General features: G+C 45.7%; 1 protein-coding gene and 1 long non-coding RNA gene across 2 annotated transcripts; one reads left to right on the top strand and one right to left on the bottom strand.

Moving 5' to 3' along the window:
- Window positions 1-1705: 1705 nt before the first annotated feature.
- On the bottom strand, window positions 1706-19199 carry slc27a6 (solute carrier family 27 member 6). Its single transcript, XM_040198001.2, has 10 exons — window positions 18544-19199; window positions 16658-16867; window positions 15378-15536; window positions 10534-10658; window positions 8659-8853; window positions 6139-6229; window positions 5854-6052; window positions 4967-5064; window positions 4676-4806; window positions 1706-2956 (listed from the first exon to the last, which is right to left on the bottom strand). The coding sequence occupies exons 1-10, from the start codon at window positions 19022-19024 to the stop codon at window positions 2780-2782; spliced, it is 1866 nt and encodes a 621-aa protein (XP_040053935.1). The 5' UTR covers window positions 19025-19199; the 3' UTR covers window positions 1706-2779.
- Window positions 19016-20373, top strand: LOC144388252 (uncharacterized). The gene is made up of 2 exons (XR_013452570.1): window positions 19016-19109; window positions 19972-20373. It is a non-coding gene; the product is annotated as an uncharacterized LOC144388252 (long non-coding RNA).
- Window position 20374: the final 1 nt, after the last annotated feature.

Raw genomic sequence — 20374 nt, 5'->3', positions numbered from 1 at the left:
AGGAGCCACCAGGCTTTCGGCATCTGGCCGTAGGACACTCACTAAGGAGCCACCAGGCTTTCGGCATCTGGCCGTAGGACACTCACTAAGGAGCCACCAGACGTCCGGCTGAAATGTCTCACAGGGTGAAAAAGCATGGAGGTCTCATCACTCCACCACACTTTGTGGTCTTTACTGCGCCTCCAATCCACTGATGAAAGAACAAAGACTGTAAAGACGGACTCCGATATGAACCCGGGTCTTCCTGCCAGTCAGCGCCAGATCGTTCCGCCGTCAGAGTGGTAAACTACCTATTCAGGCCATCTCGCTGCTCACTGAGAATTGATGCTGTCTTTGTTCACCTTTTTCCTGTGTTTGCCCTAGTGCTCGAGGATTCCTACCTGCCGGCTGGCGGGCTCTGAGAGGCCATTCTTCCCTGCAGAATCAACCCGTCCTCGTGCGCCACTTTATACATATATATATGTTTGAATAAATGCCTTATTTTTCCAGTCGGAAGAACCTCCCTGTGACTCATGTGTGCTGCCATTAGGACACTCACTAAGGAGCCACCAGGCTTTCAGCATCTGGCCATAGGACACTGACTAAGGAGCCACCAGGGTTTCATCATCTGGCCGTAGAACACTCACTAAGGAGCCACCAGGCTTTCAGGATCTGGCCGTAGAACACTCACTAAGGAGCCACCAGGGTTTCAGGATCTGGCCGTAGAACACTCACTAAGGAGCCACCAGGGTTTCAGCATCTGGCCGTAGAACACTCACTAAGGAGCCACCAGACGTCCGGCTGAATCGTCTCACAGGGTGAAAAAGCATGGAGGTCTCATCACTCCACCACACTTTGTGGTCTTTACTGCGCCTCGAATCCACTGATGAAAGAACAAAGACTGTATTTGAACTTGTTTACGTTCACAAACGTCACACATCTCAAATCCAACGTCTCTATTATCTGGTGACATGAAGGTTCAACTCTCCCTCTCACCATAGTGTGCTCTTCATGAGCTCTTCATCACCTCCTGCTGCTTCGGGCCCTTCTAGAGGTTATTCTCACCCTGGTTCTCACCACGGAAGAATTTCGCTTTCAAACTAATATTGTGATTTTTCAAGCGTGAATGCAATGAGGAGATATTTATAAATGACTTTTTCTGATTTCACGGTAGAACACAAGAACGTTAACCACATACTTCATCTAACGAATGTAACGAGAAAGACATAAAAAACACTAAGAAACATTTGATTTAGAGACGAGGGGAAAAATTAGTGGTTTCTAAAGGTTTCGTCTGTTTAAAGGATTGTCACAGACAGCAGGAACCTGAACACGTATATTAAACATCAGGAGACCCTGTGTGCCACACGCATGTGTCATTGAATGGACGGAGAACGTCTGTCAGATGATATGAACGCCCAGCAGGTCGCAACCTCCACCTCGCTCACCACCACCTTTAATTACCCGTGCTCGTTTAAATACGAGTCCCTCCTCACGGATCCAGGCCAGCCTCCACCTCCACAAGTTCTTTAAGTTTGTTTTGCATAGTAAATGGTTGAAACGGTTTTGAGTGTTTTGCTGGTAAACGCTACGTGGAGACGGGCTCACAGGCCCTTGGCTTGGATCATGTTTAAAATGGAGCTCACTTTGGGCTTGAAGTGTTTTTGCTGCTGAATTGTAAATCAGTTTGTGTTGCATCGCACAAATGAAGCATTGGTTCATTCAGTCACTGTTATGTGTGTTTATTTACTGAAACATGACACAGGACTCGATGTTCTGGAATCAGCAGTTGATATCGATCATGTGAATACGAGAGCAGAACATCGCAGAGCCGCTGAAGCTTATCGTGGTTTATGGTTCAAATACCTGCTTCCCCCTGAAAGGTTTCCCAACCTGAACGTCTGAATACATTTAAGAGCACATACAAAAAAACAACATATAGGCAAGAAAGAATTAAAATTCGAATGAATAAATACATGGTGTAATCTGAACTGTCACAGAATTAAAAGCAAACGCTTCATATGACTGAATGTCCGGGCACTTCACATTAAAAATCATCATCAATCAATATGCAACTACTTCTGTTTCATAAATAAACACACATTCTTCGTAGTGATTGGTAAACGGAACAAGGAAACCGTCTAAATAAGTCAGATCAGTAAAAAACAAAAGCCTCTGGATGAATATTCGTGTTCCCATTTGTCAGCAAAGTATCAGACTTCTGCGAACAAACCAAACATTAAATGTATCCCTCAAATCCACTGATGTGATCTTTAGTACTGTAGTATGAAGGCACTTTAACTGGATTCTATCAATGATAAAATGACAATTCACCCTCTTAATCCTGTACAGTTCATTAAAGAATCGTCATTATTAATCTCTCCGTTAATCAAGCTCATATCTGAGTAAGAAGAATAATCCTAATTAAATTATTCTTTCGCAGCTGAAACTACCTGGGATCCATAATGGAACAAAAATTGCAACCATAAAAATAATTATAAATAAATCTGTCAAGCATTTCACTTTAATACGTAAATAACTCGCAGATTCTCTTCAGGAATTAAGAGCTTCTTCGTTGGGGGGATTTTTTTCGCAGTGCTTTGATCAAATCCTGAGTTTCCAGAACCGCCGTTGGGCTGAAGGTGAGTTGTGGCGTCACAGTGACGTGTTCCGCTCCACGCTGCTCCTGGTCCTCTGGCGCCCACTAGCTGAGCCGGCGGGAAGCACTTCCCTGAACGCCACGGCGCCCCCACCTGGCTTCTGTGGGCGCGGCGCTGACCCCGCCCCCGCGCTGAGGCTCCTACAGCTTGCGCTCTCCGGCCTGGATGCTCCGGTAGATTCCGTCCGTGAGCGGAATGTAGCTCTGCTGCTGGTAGTCCAACACGTAGAGGGGGTCAGAGGTCGTAGAGGGGTTGAAGCCGCTGTGCACCAGCTGGAACTTCTGCTGCTTGAAGGTGCTCGTCATCTCCATGACGTCCTGAGGAGAACATACGACAACAGTCAGCGCGCTGCAGTGAGCTGTGTGTGGAGCACGGATCAATGTTCCCATGATTGGATCTGATTGATTCATCCGCGCTGGCCTATTTTACCGTTAGTCCATCAACTGAATATTATCAATCTGGTTAAATGAAGCAAATTTGAATCCAACAGTCCTTTGGTTGACATCGGGACACAGAAGGTAACGGTTGATCAAAGGTGGATGTGAATTCGCGGCTCTAGACCAAAGAAACCACTTGAGTTTGGGACTTTCAGACGTTGCTCTTCTCTTAAACTGTCCACTTCTCCGCTCTCATTGCTTCCAACTCCTCGTACACTCGATGTAAACAAAGGAAAAGCAGATGGAGCGGCTGTTCCTTTAACCACAGTTTGTGCCTCCTCATGTCTGCATGTCAGTGTCCTTAAGTGAGTCCGTGAGCCCACGGCTGCTAATGGTAATAATTCCATGCAAGTCAAAGTCATTGTTGCATCACAACGAGGTCTGCTTTGACTCCCACTTCCCCCCCAAGATAAGCAACAGGATTACATTTGTATCAACCACTGACAACAGAGGAGGAAACATCTTATACAGGAGCAACGTCAAAAGTTGATTAAAATAACATGTTTATGTTAAACTTTGTGGGTTAAAAGAGAGGCTTGTTGTCCACTGATTACATGGTTGACCACTGGTGTGTGTGTGTGTGTGTGTGTGTGTTTGTGTGTTCAAAAAAGCTGGCAAACTTTAGTGGCCGTTATAGTTCTAATGGGAGCGGATGGGGCTGATGAGCGACACAACTCAGGACATTCACCAAGGACGCTGCATGACACCAAAAGTCAGAGTGGACGTACTGTGCTTTTGTTGCGTGTGTAGCAAGATGACTCCTTTATCTCCTTTAACAAGTCATTGTGTCGCATCCAAGCTCAAGCGCTTTTGCTTCCACTCACAACGTTGCTTTTCTCTGTGACAATGTGGCCAGTTGAGTCCAATGGTAGAAAGAGCGGTTAGTCGTGCGTACTTGCTACTCTCACGCCGACGCGTTGCCCTGTGGTTGTCTCCACTCCTCCCCATCAACCGTGCGACCAGGCGGTGCTCTACCCATAAACCTATAGAGCGTTGGAGCGCTCGCTCCTGGTCGACTCATGAATACACGGATTAAGATCGTTGTGAATCAGAGGACACATTTTAGTGTACTTTACGTTTCTTGTCCAATAACAAGCAGGAAATGAATGAAATCGGTTTAGTCAGAACCTCACAGTGCTCATTGGACTCTTTCAAGTCTGTTCAGGGCACTGAAGCCTGATGGACACTAGAGGGCGCAACGCGCACGCGGACCACAGCCCCTCTGATATCTGGGTGGGTTGGTGGAGACCACGGCTCTGTGGACCCGCTGTGCTAGACGAAGACAATCAGTGTCTTTTGCCTCCGACTGTACGAGGAGACGATGGCTGCCGTCTTTCTTTGTGATCACAAAACTCTCAACGATCCTCAAATCCATCAGCGATTGTGTTTCTATTTGTATTTGTTACCTTGAAAAAGTACTGTAGCCATTTGTACTTTGTACTTCTGTACTTCCATCCTTGCTGCTTTATACTTCTCGCCAACAATTGGCGGAATTAATGGGAATTAATGTACTTTCAACCCTGCCCCCTGGAGGCGGACCTGCCTGAGATCGGTGGTCCAGGATGAGGGGTCATGAAGGACACCCGTCCCCCTCCTTACCTGGAGCCTTATGAAGAGCGGCCGGGCGTACGGCGGCATGTCCCTCGTCACGTGCTCAAACAGCTTCCCCCCGTCGAACGCCATGCCCGCTCTGAGGATCACGGCGGCCATCCCCGCCCTCCCCTCGTGCCCTGTGTGGACAAGGAGGGTCAACGCGATGACTCCGTTATCGGGGCCGGGGCCTGAAACAGCACGGCTGACTGCAGTATGAAGAACTACTCTGAAAACATCTGTAGCGGATGTTCTGGAAGGCGGAGGTAGGAATGCAAACACAGACGCGTCCCAGCGTACCTTGCACTTCCACTCCGTACACGTTGACTTCCTGGATGAAGTCCACCAGCCCGAGAGTCTCCGTCACCTCCGTCGTTGCTACGTTCTCACCCTTCCACCTGAAATTAGGCAAACGGGATGATTCAAATCAAACAACATTGTTTTGGGCTGTAATAAATGAATTAAATCGGGTTTCTGCGGTGAACAAAGACAACCCGGCATGTATTCCTTCCCTGACGGCTGCCTGCACGCCTCATTGGCAAACCACCAGAACGCCTCAATACCCACCGGACCACACGACTGCCAGAAAAAGGTTTAGCATATAATACCACAAATAACATGCAATCGCATTGTGCAGTTGGCTTGTATGGCTCTCCTTACCCACAAGTACAAGTATGTGACCCTCATTAGTCTCTGGTAGCACCAGCCAATGACAACGTGTTCCGCCCTAAAGCGCAGCCCGCTGAACGGTCCGTTTGACTCGACATCGGCCGTCATTTACTAAATGAATCAAACCAAACTACTACAGGGGACAAACACCACATCATGACCTGAGACATGACCAGTGTAACTAACTAGCTCACGCATCATAATCATGGACTACTTTATCATCGCATACAAACCCTGGAAAGAAAGTCAAGTATCACATGTATAACAGCTACAAAAGTACCTTTACAGGGTACTTTGGTATTTCTAAACCTGGATCCTATTTCTAAATAGCAATCTGAGCATTTCAACGGCAAAACAAGAACTTATGGACGTAAAGGGACGGTGATCGCAGCCGCTCTACTCAGTTAATGCTCCATTTTGGACCAAAAAAATGGGGACAAATGAAAGAGGACAAAGGTCTCGGGGTACGGTTCGTACCTGCAGGAAGATACGTGAAATAAGCTCCCGTCCCGCTGTACCTGAAGGTGTCCCCCACTCGGTCTTTGAAGCAGATGAAGCCGTCCCGGTCCTCGGCCATGAGGTCGCCCGTGTTGAAGTAGGCGTCTCCCTTCCCGAAGACGTTTCTCATCAGCTTCTTCTCGGTCAGCTGCTTGCTTCCAGCGTAGCCAAAGAACGGACTCAAGGCGCTCACCTTGGACAGTAAGAGCCCCGTCTCACCTGGGAGCAGGACGGGAAGTGGAACGTCTAAACAAAGCCCTTTTTCCCCCCCCGGTGAGGTCACATCACAAGGGCAGATCTTTTACCCTTTTCCACTCGCTGACAGAAGCCGTTGGGATCTTTCACTGCTTCATCTTTCACCATGTCGTACTTCACCAGATCGTACTTGAACAGGAGCTGGAGAAAAGAAGGATGTGAAGAACGTATCGTCACATTAAATGTTACGTTAATAAAGGAGCGCCCACCCACAGAACACATGTGCATACTTTAACCTGCTGTCGGTAGATCGTTTTTTGTTTGGGTTGAGATTTATAGAAGCACACAGCGAATAGCGCCACCTCCTGGTAGCACCTTTGCCCTCATTAGTAACAGTTTGATGGTCGGTCAGTTATTAATGATAAGATGAAGATTACATCCATATCCACGCGGCATACTTCACTTTTTATATACGTACACATAGTGGTGGAAGATATTTATTTTTTACCGGACAACTTTTTTACGTAGACGAGAGTGAACTTTCTTGAAAAAGAGTTTTCAGAACCCAAAAGACTTGAGACCCAAAACATATTCTTAATTATCTTTATTTTCTGCCCCTTCATGTGACTCTTTACTTCACTAATAACCTCTGTAGGTTGCACCTTTTAGGGGATTCATTGCAAAGGGAACGGATCCACATTACTCATCTGTTTTCATCTCACATTACAGACTCTGTACATTTTATGTCGGCCCATGACAAGAAAAGATTTCGTGAGGCGAGCCGAGGGCAGAGATTACAGCTAAACATTTAGAACTAATGAACCGCTCCTAAAACGAGCATTAGCAGGGCTAAGTGGCTAATACCACTTAGCTTAGTCAGCAAAACTCCTCATTCAGCATCACACCATTAAAGCCTCCACTTACTAATTGCATATGAGGGCTTTCTGTTATCACATCCACAAGATCTACCAAACAACTGCACTACAATGTATAGCGATTAGAAGACTGCATTGTGTGTCGTATTCAACCCATAACACAAAAACACACGAGCGGATGTGAGCCGGGTTTGGTTCTGCATTGTGCACACTGTACTGTGATAAGATACAGATGGGACGCGGGGCTCATTTGTGATGTTTGAAAGCGGGTTCTGGGGTCCCAGCGGCCTCCTGAACCCCGGCAGCGTGCGACAAAAACAGCTTTCTCTGCATGCAGCGTTGATTTGTTATTTGCACGCTTTCTAGAAGTGGTGAATTGAAATACTTCAGAAAACTTGAGTGGGCATTGAGTGGGTACGACAAGGTATCTGAGCCCAGGTACGTGTGTCGCCATTTCACTGTAGTGAGAGCATAACCTCATGTGTATAATGACCTCCGGGGGTAAAATCAAAGTCTCACCAAACGTCACAGGACCAAGTAGAGGAAGCATTGGCCGAAGAAGACGCTTCTTACCCAACGTTATCGACACCAAATCACAGCGCGGGCGTTTCTTCAACCTTTATAAGCCGAGGTGCTTTCTTTAGCGTCTTCATCGCACGCTTCCATCAAAAAGCTCGAATACACTTTCAAAATCAGTCTTAATGAATTTATGTTTTCATTTCTTCTTTAGGACAAGAACTGGTGAGCTGCTATTCATCCTAAAGAACCACAGCCCACGCTTATGAGGACATGAGGGGGCCTGAGATCAGTCAATACTTCATGGATTCTGTTCTGAAAACCTACCGACAGACATGAGAGTCTAACCCCTTATTTTTATATGTTTTGGACTCTGTATCATCGCACAGATGGATCTAGTAAAGCCGATATAGGATGGACACTTTTTACCACGTCGTATAGATTAAATGAACATTTCATGCTATCGTTGTCATATTGGACTGTTGATGGCGCGGCGTCCACGCCTCGTGGAGTACGATCGTTGATGACCTCTGAAGGACCCCACTGATCTGCACCACAATACAGGACCTGACAGATCTCCTCTAAGCTGGTTACCCGTCCCCCCCCCTACAGTTTGCCCTGCCCACCTTGAGCGGTCAGACTTGGACGTGCCCGTTAGCTGCGTGGGTTGGAAGCAAACAAGAGCGTATTGCAAAAATGGATTTTTAGATAATGCAGAGAGGCAAACAGTCAAAGTCCAGCCTCTTGGCAGCTGAAAGGTGTCTTAGTAACACCAGGAGGGAGGGAATATCATTCTGCATGATATCAAATATCCTGGTTGCAGCTATGTGGCCAAAGCAGAGCCCCTGTGTGCTTGTCACAGCAGACACACTAACAAGGGGATGGTACCGGGTCAACAACAGCCCTTCATCACATTCCTGACCAAACGTACAGCAAAAGCACCAGGAGGAACGCGATCCTCTGAGGTAAACTGTGTGGAATGTGTCAAACAGTGTCACTTTCTGCATTTAACATTTCTTTCCACCTACAAACACCACCGATGATAAAGACATGTATTGTGTCCGTGTGTCTACTGTGGGCTGTGCACAGTAGAGTGCTTGTGACGAGCGCACATGCTTAAACCCCTTCATGTTCGATGATTATTCAACCGTAACAAGTCACTCTTCAGCCCATGTGTATTTGTTTAAAGCAGTTTGCGTATGTTCTTTATATTTAGTCTTAGGGTCACCGGGTACTCACCCTGTAGAAGAAGTTGGAGCGGCCCACCGTTCCAATCTTGCCGATGTGGTTCATGAAACACAGGTTTCCCTCCGTGGAGCCGTACACCTCGCACATCTTAATGTTTCCAAAGCGACTTTGGAACTCTCGCCACACGTCCTGCCGCAGTCCGTTCCCGACTCCCATCCGTACCTTGTGAACCTGATCCCCCGCTGTCTGACGGGGGTGGGGGAAGGGGACAACTGATCATTTCGTATGTAAATAAAACACAATGTAAATGAATTGACAACAGCATGGGGTCCGCACTGCCAACTGCCGTTAGTTTATTTCTCTTGGTTGGTAATCTAGCAGTTTTTGACCATCGGAGGGAGCCAGCACAAGTTCAGCAACTACTCTGTCCGAAGAAGAAGAACTGGTGCGTCCATTGATGGCAGGACCTGACAAAGGGCCTTTTCTAATTTGACTTCTCGCGCCTCGTTGTGATTCGGGAATCAAGATCGCTGCTTCATCTTGATGTACTTCCCATTTCCTAAAATTCACTTGTTGGATTGAGTAGCCTCACCCGAAGAGCAACGCCAAGATAAAACCGTGTAACCTGTACAGAAGTCTTTTGAGCACCCGGAAATAAACGAAAGAGGCCAGATCAGGCGGCATCCTCTGGATGTTAAGTGAAGCCGTTGAGGAATTGTCTTAAACTTGCATTCTCACCACTGACCACCAGGGGGAGACTATATGTATAGAAGTCTATGGGGAAATGAATGCACTCTTTTGATGTATTCCCTAGGTAGACATTGTAAACATGAGTTGACGGTCTTCAATACAGCATGATGTTCATTTAGTAAATCGTTAATTTAGAGTCAACTACTGATTTACAGGTAACCTCTGCTACAGTCGACATCTCAACACTCTTCTGCAGTCTAAACGTGGTCAATGGTCGCAAAAACAAGATAGCAACGGCCAAATCGCTGAACTTGAGGCAGTCCACAAAGCAATGGACGACATCCCGATGACCATGTCCTCCTCTTATAAACAGTCTGTGGGCGCGACACACGGCTGGAATCATCTCAAACCGGGCAACAGACCCTTTAGTTTCCATGAGTTGCAGTTATCTTGAATAGTTGTCGGTCTAAATAATTGGCGGTTATTGGTGCTCACGCTTGGGTGCACACATTGAACTTGTGAAAAAGTTCTTATGAGCCGTGCGTGTCCACATCTAGAAGTGGCCTATCAGCGGCGAGGATGCTCATGGCCGTCCTTCCACCCACGCAGCCAAATAACAGAGGACAAAGGGGACTTTGAGTCCGGCTTCTAGAAGCAATGACTGTGTGTCCGTGCATATCTGGGCACACCAAACATTACACAACAAAGGCACTGCTTGTCCTGCTGCTACGCTTGCACACGGCCTTACTAGACGGACCTGCGAGTGGCAGTAACAGTAAAGGAGTGTGAAGCGTTGATGCCGTTGTCCCCGTTGCTCTGCTTGCATGGTCATTCTGTAGATGTTTTATACGTAGATGTTAAATGTGAATAACCTTACGGCACGTCATGTCTTGATAATAACAGCCAGCAGTAAGTATGCAATAGAACGTTTAGGACGGAAGAAAGCTCGGGATGCTTTGCAGAGCAAGGGCTTAGGTACATCAGAAAGAAGACTTTCAGTTCTTCAAATTCAACAATCACACAGCAGGAAGGGAGTTGACATACGTTGGGAGAATGGGTACCACTCCTAAAGTTACTTCATTTGTTTCAGAGAAAACCAGAACCTTCCCCCAAGGTATATTCTCACATATTCAAACCGGAATGAACAGAAATGCAATGTTCTGGTGCCCGTTTGTGGCATGATATCATTTGTGCAGTTATCTATAACACTTTGAAGTTCACTGCACAACAGATTACCTTGGGTTGGTTGCAGAGGTATCTGCAGAGTTCACCGATATACTGAAAAACGGTAACGTTGTGTTTTCTACAGTCAGTCCAGAACTGGGAGGCTGAGAACTTCTTCTTCAAGACGCAGGACGCACCTGTCAAAACAGACAATGGTATTAAATTAGCGCATTAGCACATCACAGGTACATTTCATTCTCATGTAGAGTCTTGTGGGTATTTTGTGTAGGACACTGTAGAGCATTGTGTCACCATGCAGGTTCCTGTACTGTTGAAATCTCTTCAACAACAACAACAACACCTTGTTTTGTTGTTTTACCTCACAGCATCACCAAAGAATATTGAGCACATGTTCTGCACATGCATGCTTGTAGAAAGCAAAATACAAGTGGTTACCTGTGTGGGAATGTATTGCATTTGTAAATCAACTCATGTGAAGGAGGCCTGCGATGGAGGCCTGTGATGGAGGCCTGTGATGGAGGCCTGTGATGGAGGCCTGTGATGGAGGCCTGTGATCTCTGCCAATTCCATAATGCGGAGAGAGCTATAAAAAGGACGGTTTTCAGAGGCTTAAGGATTCTGAGTTAGGAAGAGAATGTGACCTAGATCTCACCCTTGGATACTAAATCAAGTTGAATTACCTCCTCACTGGCTAACCAGGAGCTTTTGAAGCTTGGGACGTTTAACTGTTTAGGTAGTCATCATTAACTTCTGTTCCCTTTTCTTCTCAAAAGGGATTACACTGTACTAAACCAAGTTCAATTTGTGCCATTTTGTATCCTGTAGTTTGCACATTTCTGGGAAGATAACCATCAGCGGAAGGAGGCACAAGCCTCATAATCACAGATTAAGGGGAGTAAATTCACATTTTAGGAGTTAGCTGGTAAACTTCTGATACATTTAGAACAGGAGAATGCTACATTTCGGGTAGAATTTATTCTGTTATGATTGTAACTACTGAACAATTGAAGTTCCTGAATAACGTAAGCGGAGGCAGAGGAACCAGGGTGAGGTGTCCAGATAAGATTGAACTGGCCATGAGCTCGGCCCTCACGCATCAGGCAGCGTGACCCCACCATGCTGGATTTGCACGGGTGCTGGTGACGCTGCAACCCCCAAGATCGCATATGCACCAACCTCTTTGGACCGATCTCCGGCGGGGGCGAGTCCGCCTATCTGGCCGCCCCCCTTAGAGTGCAGTGCTCTAAAGACGGTGGAGATGGTTGCAGATTTCTGCAAGAGGTCAAGCCCACCTGCCCCACCTGCCCCCATCCCCCAGTGGGACTCCCTTGTTGATGCCCTGGAGTCTACTCCATCACCTGAAGGCTCAGCAGAGGATGTTCTTCCCCACAACCAAAGACGTTTCTCCTGCCAGACTCAATGATGGTCTACCCTGCCATCATTGAGTCCAACCTGGACTGCTCCATCACCGTCTGGTACCATTCACACCACTTCTTCCCCTTCCCTCTTGCAGGAGGCTGCTGTCCTTCAGGACCAAGACCTCACACCCCCAATGCAGTTCCGCCTCAACTGCAGCGCAGCATTATCCCCAGGACAATGTCTTACTGTGCACTCCCCTGCACATACTTACATCTAATAGCCATTTACATTTTGCTTACATACTTGTTTTGTGAGATTTTTTTAAATAAAAACAATCATAACTATTTGAATGTGTCTGCTATTGCATTGCGTTTATTGTGATGCACCCATTCCAAAGCAAACGTTGGATGTATACCTATACTAGCAGGCACCAGTTCATAGATACATCACTGTTCTACAGGAGAAATCCTTATTCACTAATCCTGTGAACCGATTACAAAAAGCAGGTTTCACCTGCTTAAATGCTGTCAGCTGATTAAATGGCCATCAGCCTCATAGATATGAGAAAGAAGCAAACCGCTAAACCTCCTCATAGGTTCAGATTGCTTTTGTCATGTACTCACATGGTTGATCACTTATACAAGTACAAGAAACAAAATAACAACATATATAAACAACATAACGCTTCTCTTCTACAACCTTTAGGTGCAGTTTGACTTCCTGAAGTATCTGAATGGTGGAGACAGTTGTTAAGCGGATCATATTCACTTGTACTGTACTTGATGATGATCAACAACATGATGATACTCACCCTGTAAAAACATCAGTTGACTGGAAAAAGCTGGTTAACAGCTGATTTTCTTCATTTGTGATAAGCGAGACCGTGATGAGATCTGTCTCTACTGGAAAGTTCAAGGTTTAATGACACCAACATGTTGCCACACTTTGTATTTACTTTTCGACATCGTAGATGTGGTCCATGATTTGCAAAATCAAAGGGTTTCATTTAACGAATGTCTTTACTTATTCATACCTGCAAACTCATAAAAAGTGACAGTGTAGGATGAGCGGCGGCTTCACGCGGAGACGTGTGGGTCTCCGCTCTGACTGCTGCTGGGAGACTTCCAGGAGACCCCAAAAGTCTCCTGGAGCAGCAGAAAAGGTTGCTGGATTTGTCACAAGGCGCTTATGACAAAACAGCGTCGCCAAGATGGTTTTAAAGTCGCCCCAATCTCAGGAACGCTGTCCGGCCTCGTCCCACTCCATTGGTTGGAGGACAGCATTGTCATGTTCAAGAAACCAGATGCTATGAGCTTTGTGAAATGGTGCATTATCCTGCTGGAAGTCGCCATCAGAAGACGCTACACTGTGGTCATGGAGGGATGGACATGGTCAGCAACGATACCCAGGTGTGTAACAAGTGCTTCTGTGTGTTACTGTTGCCTTTCTACCATCCCGACCCGTCTTCCCGTTCTCCTCTGACCTCTCACACCAACGAGGCATTTGTGTTGCTCTCTGAATATTTTCTCTTTTTGGACCATCTCTGTGGACCTTAGAGAAGGTTGTGGGTGAGAATCCCAGTAGATCAGCAGTGTGTGACGTACTGAGTCCGCCCCGTCTGGCACCAACAAACATCCACATTAAAGTCACTTAAATCCCCGTCTTCCCTCTCTGACGCTCGCTCTGGACTTCACGGAGTCGTCTTCACCACGTCTACGTGCCTGAAGGCAGTGAGTTGCTGCCATGTGATCGGCCGATTTGTGTTGACAAGCGATTGAACAGGTGTAACTAATGAAGGGCAAAAGGTCACAAGCGGTTGGTATCGGGTTCATTATAGATTAGGCAAGTACCAAACAATCAGAGACCGAACTGAAAAGGTCCGGGGGTTAATAAGTTGTAGTAGCTGCGACGGCGGGCAGAACTAAAGCCCTCACGTGTCCTAGAGTCCACGTGTCCACATGCATTTCAACATCTGTCAGGACAACGGCCTCGAGGTTTGTTAGCACAACTGTCGGGATGTGATGATCTCTAACAGGAAAGGACGTTGACCCGTCACCTTTTGTGGCAATTGGAAAGAATGCAGAAGCCAAAGATTAAGCAATAGAATTTTGCTGCTTTTCCAAAAGTATTATACAACAGCAAAATGACCTTTCAACTCTAAATTAGCTGCCAAAAGCGAGCGGTTTTCACAATGCTGTAATGTAATCTCAACCCAAATACGAAAGGTCCACACAGTGTGCAATTCCATGAAAAGGGAAGACACAGCAACCATGACCAAAAACAATTCTCCATAATAGTCTTCAGTGTCCACTTCCTGTTCTAAAGCCTCTAATTAAGCCACTAATTGTGAGACAGTGGGTCCTCAGAGGGGTCACTGCTTTCCTACACTGTGGTCAGTGGACACTGGAGTCCTGTCAGGGTTATATAACAAAGACCAACACATCCTTGTGAAGGCTTCTGGTACCGTCCTCAAATTCCAACTGTAATTGTTGCAAAGTAAGATTCCGTCTGTTCTGCACGTACGCAGCCCTTAGAGAGCCATCATCAGGCGCCTAAACCAATGAGAGCATTTGGGGGTGGGACAAATTATCCTTGGACCACCCCCAAATGCTCTTCAAGCTAACGTGAACCAACAGAGAAAAGACGGGGACAAAATAATGGAGAAAGGTTAAGAACTCCAACGTGCACATTTTCTTTTGAAAAAGAGGCAGAGTTGATAGAACAAGGTCATTAATAACCGGAACCACGGACAGTGTCTGACCACCTCACACACCTCAGCGAGTTTGACATATGTGATCTAGGTGATTTATTGCCCTGGCAGTGACAAAAAAGCTCTGGTTTTATATTGGATTTGAATAGTTTATATTTTACATTTGATTAAGTTAAGATTTAAAACTATATATTTAACTGCTACTGCTGGAGGGAATGCTGCTGTAAAAGCCACATATGTTTCGAGTGTTTGCACCAATAAAAGTGTGCAATACACCACGTTTGAACTTTGAACTCATGATTCACAGAGATGCATGCGATTAATCATTTAGGTGCCATATATTTGGTTAAAATAAGGATCATTAGGATTATTATGCGAAACGTTTAGTTTCATGTCAAAAATAAGCTGTAAACTGTAAATATAATAATCTTTTACAATGGTTTCAGAGTTAGAGTAGAACAGTCGCGTGTTCATAGATGGAAGCAAATAAAACAAACCCTGTTACAAAATACACGTTATTTAGCATTTTTATCATCAACAACCCAATTGAAGTTTCATGTCATTCAGTTTGACGCTCAGAATTTGCCGTTGTGAACCGCCTAATGGAAGTGCATCTCACCATCTGAACAACGTGCCAATGGCACAACAGCGTTTGGCGCTGAACCGTGCTTATTTTAAGAGCAACGCACCCAAGGGTGCTGTGTGCCTCTTTCGCTCAAGAGACAGGCCTCCAGATGTCTTGGTTTCCTAAGACAAAGACCCCTGACCTCCTTAACGGTTTGATTTCATCCAACAAGCACACATGTGGAAATATTGGGAAGCCTACCCAGCTCTATGGTTCCTCCAATGCCGATCAAGGAGGCTGCGCTGTGGTAGAGCGGTAGAGGGATGTACATCACGTCGTCTTCAGTAGCTCCAAACGCCCAAAACCCTGCTGCTGCCTTCAAGCTCTGGAGGTGAGTGATCACTGCAGCTTTAGGGAGCCCTTGTGGAAACGATGAGAGAAGGTTGGTGACCTGATTGATGATTGAAGCACTGAATTGAGATCATGTCTGGCGGGCTTTCACTCCGGGTGGGATGACGCTCTGTGCCGTATCCCACCAAAATACAATTTAGTTTTTTCATTAACTGAAACTTTCTCTTGTTTATCGTTTTAATGTCTGTGTGTACTTAATTGTTTTTAAATGTCCTTTATCCGGGTGTGTTAATAGTTGTATGTAAATCACTTTGAATTGCCTTATTATTGAAATGTGCTATACAAATACATTCGCCTTGTTTATATTAAGTATTCAGCACCTGTTAACATTCAATATTTACTTTACCTTTAATTTCCTTGCACGTTCAACCAATGACTAAAAAGTAAAAATCTCCGAACAATGTCCAAAAATATGACTAATCAATAAAATATGTCAAATGTAGTAAACGATTCCTCTGTAAAACCAAAAGCTCAAATAGACACACACCCGGAGCTGCAGAGCTTTGGTGTTCATACACTGTTGAGTTTAGAAGTGAAGGAGGAGAAGCCATCACACAATCACACATGTGCTGTGGCTGGAGGGTTTGTTGCTGAGAAACAGCCATCGCATTCTGGAAAAGGTTCATATTTCCTAAGTAAGTTTATATATGTAGGGGTACACCCACCTGTTACATATACTTATTCAAAATTAAGCACAATATGACGACAAAAGATGGCTCCATCATGATAAAACGATTCAAACTATTAATGATTGTGTACTTATTTGCTAAGACTGTTCTGTTCTAAAAGCTGAAGGTATTCAGGAGTGAAGATCAACGCTGATTCTCATGGGAGCAAAGAGTGAAATGTCACAGGAGGATGAACCACATCACTTGCTTTCATTTTAACGATACTGAGAGATTCAGTAACGTCAGTGAGAGCTACAGACGAAGCTTATAAAGAATCATGTGAATGAACCATTCATCAATTAATAAGAAGTGTAAACAACCACCACTGTGTTGTTGTTGTTGTTGTTTTGGTAACCAATAACAAGAAGCGCGTTTGTGGAGGACTCTGAGCACCACTGCTGCTCTCCACCTCGTCGTGGTGGAGCGAGAGCCGTGATACCGGAGGTCGCTCCTCACACTCACCGGTGGTTCCGGAGGTGAAGATGTAGAGGGTGGGCGATTTGAGGGAGGCGGCGGCACGTAGCGCCGCTGCTACCGGCTGGTCGGAGGCAGCGTCCAACTTATCCAACAGAGTGTGCACCCGCGGGTGCCCGCCCGGACCCCCCATGGCCCACACCTGAATGTTGTCCTCCAGCAGGACGTCGAGGACGCCGTCCAGACCTTCCACTAAATCTGGGGGGGCGTAAACAGAAAAGCCACACATGAGGAGGACGATTTGCACACATCCTGTCGTGTTTACGGTGCGACAGAACATCTTTGGTCCTCGGAGTTCGTCTCCACCAATCGGACCTCCTGTGCGGAGTCGGCATGTTCTGCCCCGTGTCTGCGTGGCTTCCTCCCACAGTCCAAACGCGAGCTCTGGGGATCAGGTTGCTTGGTGACTCCTAGTTCAGTACCTGAACCCTCAAGAGACACGGAATCCTCCAGGAGAGGAACCGGGCCGGCGATACGAAACCAGCAAGTACCCGGCGCGGGTAAACTAAGGGATGAAGGCCTCTTCATCGCATACCGAGTAGATTCAGTACACTTTACACTGGAGTGGTGGGTACAAAAAGGGATCTTCTAAAAGACCCACGTACACACATTAAGGTTCTTGGCTTGTTCTTGGACCAGACGGGGGACTTTTCTAGAAGAGAGGGGCCTGAGTTACTGGGTGGGCATGAGGGGTCCCGTGGTGGAGAACAGGTTTCAGAGCACTAGAGTCCGCTTACTTCAATATCCCCAAAATGATGAGCTCTATATGCAAGTTCTTACCATCGAATAATTCTGAAACATAACCTCTCGAATTTCCTTTTTTTTCAGATTCAGATCAACGCTAAAAATAGACGTTGTGTCGTTATGAAAAGTTGTGATTGACAGCAGTCATAACACGGAGCGGTTCCATGGATGAGCAGAGCGCCGCGGACCAACATCACGACGCCTGTCTGGTTGGGCGATCCTCCGTCGGTCACATGGCTGCAGCGTGCTGATCCCTATTAACCGTGGAAACGGGATTTTTTTCCCTCAAAGACACGAGTGTGTGTGTGCAAGATAGGATTCAAAATCAGGTTCATGTTCTCATTTCATCACAACAACCAGCAAACATTACACATGAAATCATTAGAAAGCAGGGGGAAGCTTGCGACTGTCTGAGTTGGAGGGAAGTCATAAAACAACTAAAGTGACCTGCAGAGTGAGGTTCACAATAACAACACAACAACACATGTACTGCGTCTAAACAACATACTGTTCACAGGCCGGACACAAAGACATTTGACATGTTTTGAATTGCAAAGTCCCACAAATAGACTCTGACATTGAAGTTGATTAATTAATCAAGAACATAGGTATTTTTAATTTTTGGGGGGATTTGATGTGTTTATCAAGAAGAAACTGTTTTATTTATAGTTTAGGTTCTAGATTTTTATGTTTGAACGTTATCATTGAACTGGTTAAACAGTTAATCAACGGCGGCCAAAGGGCCTGAACCACAGAAATAAAATAATAAAAGAGAATCACTTTTATTATGTTAATAATAAACTTACAAATTGTCAATATTTTTGTATTTGTGCAGAGTTTTCACATATTTGTGAAATAAGATTTTTGCGCAAAATATGTGATTTTCCTGCACGACCCTGTCTGTCATTCACACCAGCTCAAGATTTAGCAAATCGCTGAGTGACAAAACCTACAACCTACAAATTGGTGTTGAGTTTTTGATACTTTTTGCATTCCATCATTCCACGAGGTTCGCTGACATCGATCAGAAAACCCTTGAACATTTCGGTTCGGTTACGCGTGAACCCAGTTGGAGCTGTGATGGACGGACGGATCTCCTACGAGACCCCGGGAGGAGGCCGGCGCCGTACCTGAACCCACGACCAGCGTCTTGGCTCCGCAGCAGTCGAAGCAGTGCAGCAGAGACTTGGACCTGATGTTGGTGTTGAGGAACGCCACCGAGCAGCCGACCTTCGCCAACCCGAACCACGCGCACAGGAAGTCGGGCTCGTTGTTCATGAGCAAGCCGACGCAGTCTCCTTTCCTCAACTTCACGCTGTCCAGGAACACGTTGGCGAGCCTGTTGCTGCGCAGCTCCACGTCCCGGTACGTGTGCACGCGTCCTTCGTAGACGACGAACGGCTTGTCGGGGATGCGCCGCGCCTGCTGCACGAACCGGTCCAGCACCGTGCGCGCGCTGCGGGTCAGCTTGGTCAGCTCGAGGCGCGCGCCGTACCTGAGCACCTTCAGCAGGAAGAGCAGGTCCCTCCAGAAGTACGGGAAGCAAAGTGTCTGGAGGACGTGCGCGGAGAACACGCCCGCGAGCAGCGCCGACAGCCACCCCAGAGACATGGCTGCGAGACGGGGGACGAGACGGGGGACACGGCGGGGGGACACGCGGCGCTCGCTTTTTACTCTGCTGCTTGTTGCAGTCCAGGTAATAAACACGAGCCGTCGGCGTGATGTAACAGCGGCCGGCCCACAGAGGTCAAGCGACACGCCGCGGCGCCGGAACGCGACGCGCGCTGCCTTCAAAATAAAAGAGAACAGAATAACAACGTGTCGCCATCGCCGGATTGTGAATTAGTTACAAACAAGAAGTAATTGTGACAACATTAACAGAGAGAAGCATAAACATAACAACTAAACAATGAAGGGTTTAAGAGTCTAAATATGCGGCACAAAACGGAACACAAGAACAATAGAGACATCCGTAAATTTGACTGAGCCTTCTTTCCATACTAAACATACAATAACTCCTTTAGCCAATGAAATGCTATGGCTACAAAGTCAGCAGAAAATAGGTGCTTACTTTATACTTTGTTTTATACACATTGTTGAACACACTGTAGACGCATCCGGTCCATTTTGTTAACGTAGACTCTAATTCCGGGCTTGTATCACAAATGAACTAAACAGATGCATTAAAAAGCAGAGACGCCTCAACAAGCGCAACACACACAACACATATATATATATATATATATATATATATATATATATATATATATATATATATATATATATATATATATATATATATATATATATATATATATATTTATCTTCTTATATTTATCTTCTTATATATATTCTTATATATATATATATATATATATATATTCGTTTTGAGCCTGTGATAGAAGTTGTGTGACATCCTGATATGTAACAAGTGCTTTTTATTCTGAAGCCGCACTTCCTGTCTGACTCGTTCTTGACGCAACTTGATTATCTGGGGGTGAAATCATGTAACCGTTTCAGTTGAGATGAACAATCCGCCTGCTCCACCTCTACCACAGAGAGTCCCTGACGCCCCTGACTCTTCACGAGAAGCTGGAACTTCTACTGGAGCGAAAAGGACCGTTTACTTCCACTCACACATCGATTTATCATTTGTGTTTCCAGTATTAGTATATAATTAGTATTATGGAAAAGCCTTAATGAACATTTCATATATAACTGGATTTTGCAATCGCTCCCTTGGCATTTAATACATTTCATGTTTTTATATTTTTATGATCCCCAAGTCGTTTTCATTTCATATGATTGAATTGTTCCTCTGCACTTTGAAGTAGTAGATTGTTATTACTATATTATTATTCTACAACTACTCCCTTATTATACAAACACCCTTACTTGTATAACCGATATCGTTCAGAAACATCCTCCAAAAACTGATTAAATAACGTTTTATCTTCTTAG

This window comes from Gasterosteus aculeatus, chromosome 14 (assembly GCF_964276395.1).
Source record: "Gasterosteus aculeatus chromosome 14, fGasAcu3.hap1.1, whole genome shotgun sequence".
In the NCBI taxonomy this organism is placed as follows: Eukaryota; Metazoa; Chordata; class Actinopteri; order Perciformes; family Gasterosteidae; genus Gasterosteus; species Gasterosteus aculeatus.
The sequence above is the reverse complement of the archived record's forward strand: the minus strand, read 5'-3'. Positions and strand labels throughout refer to the sequence as shown.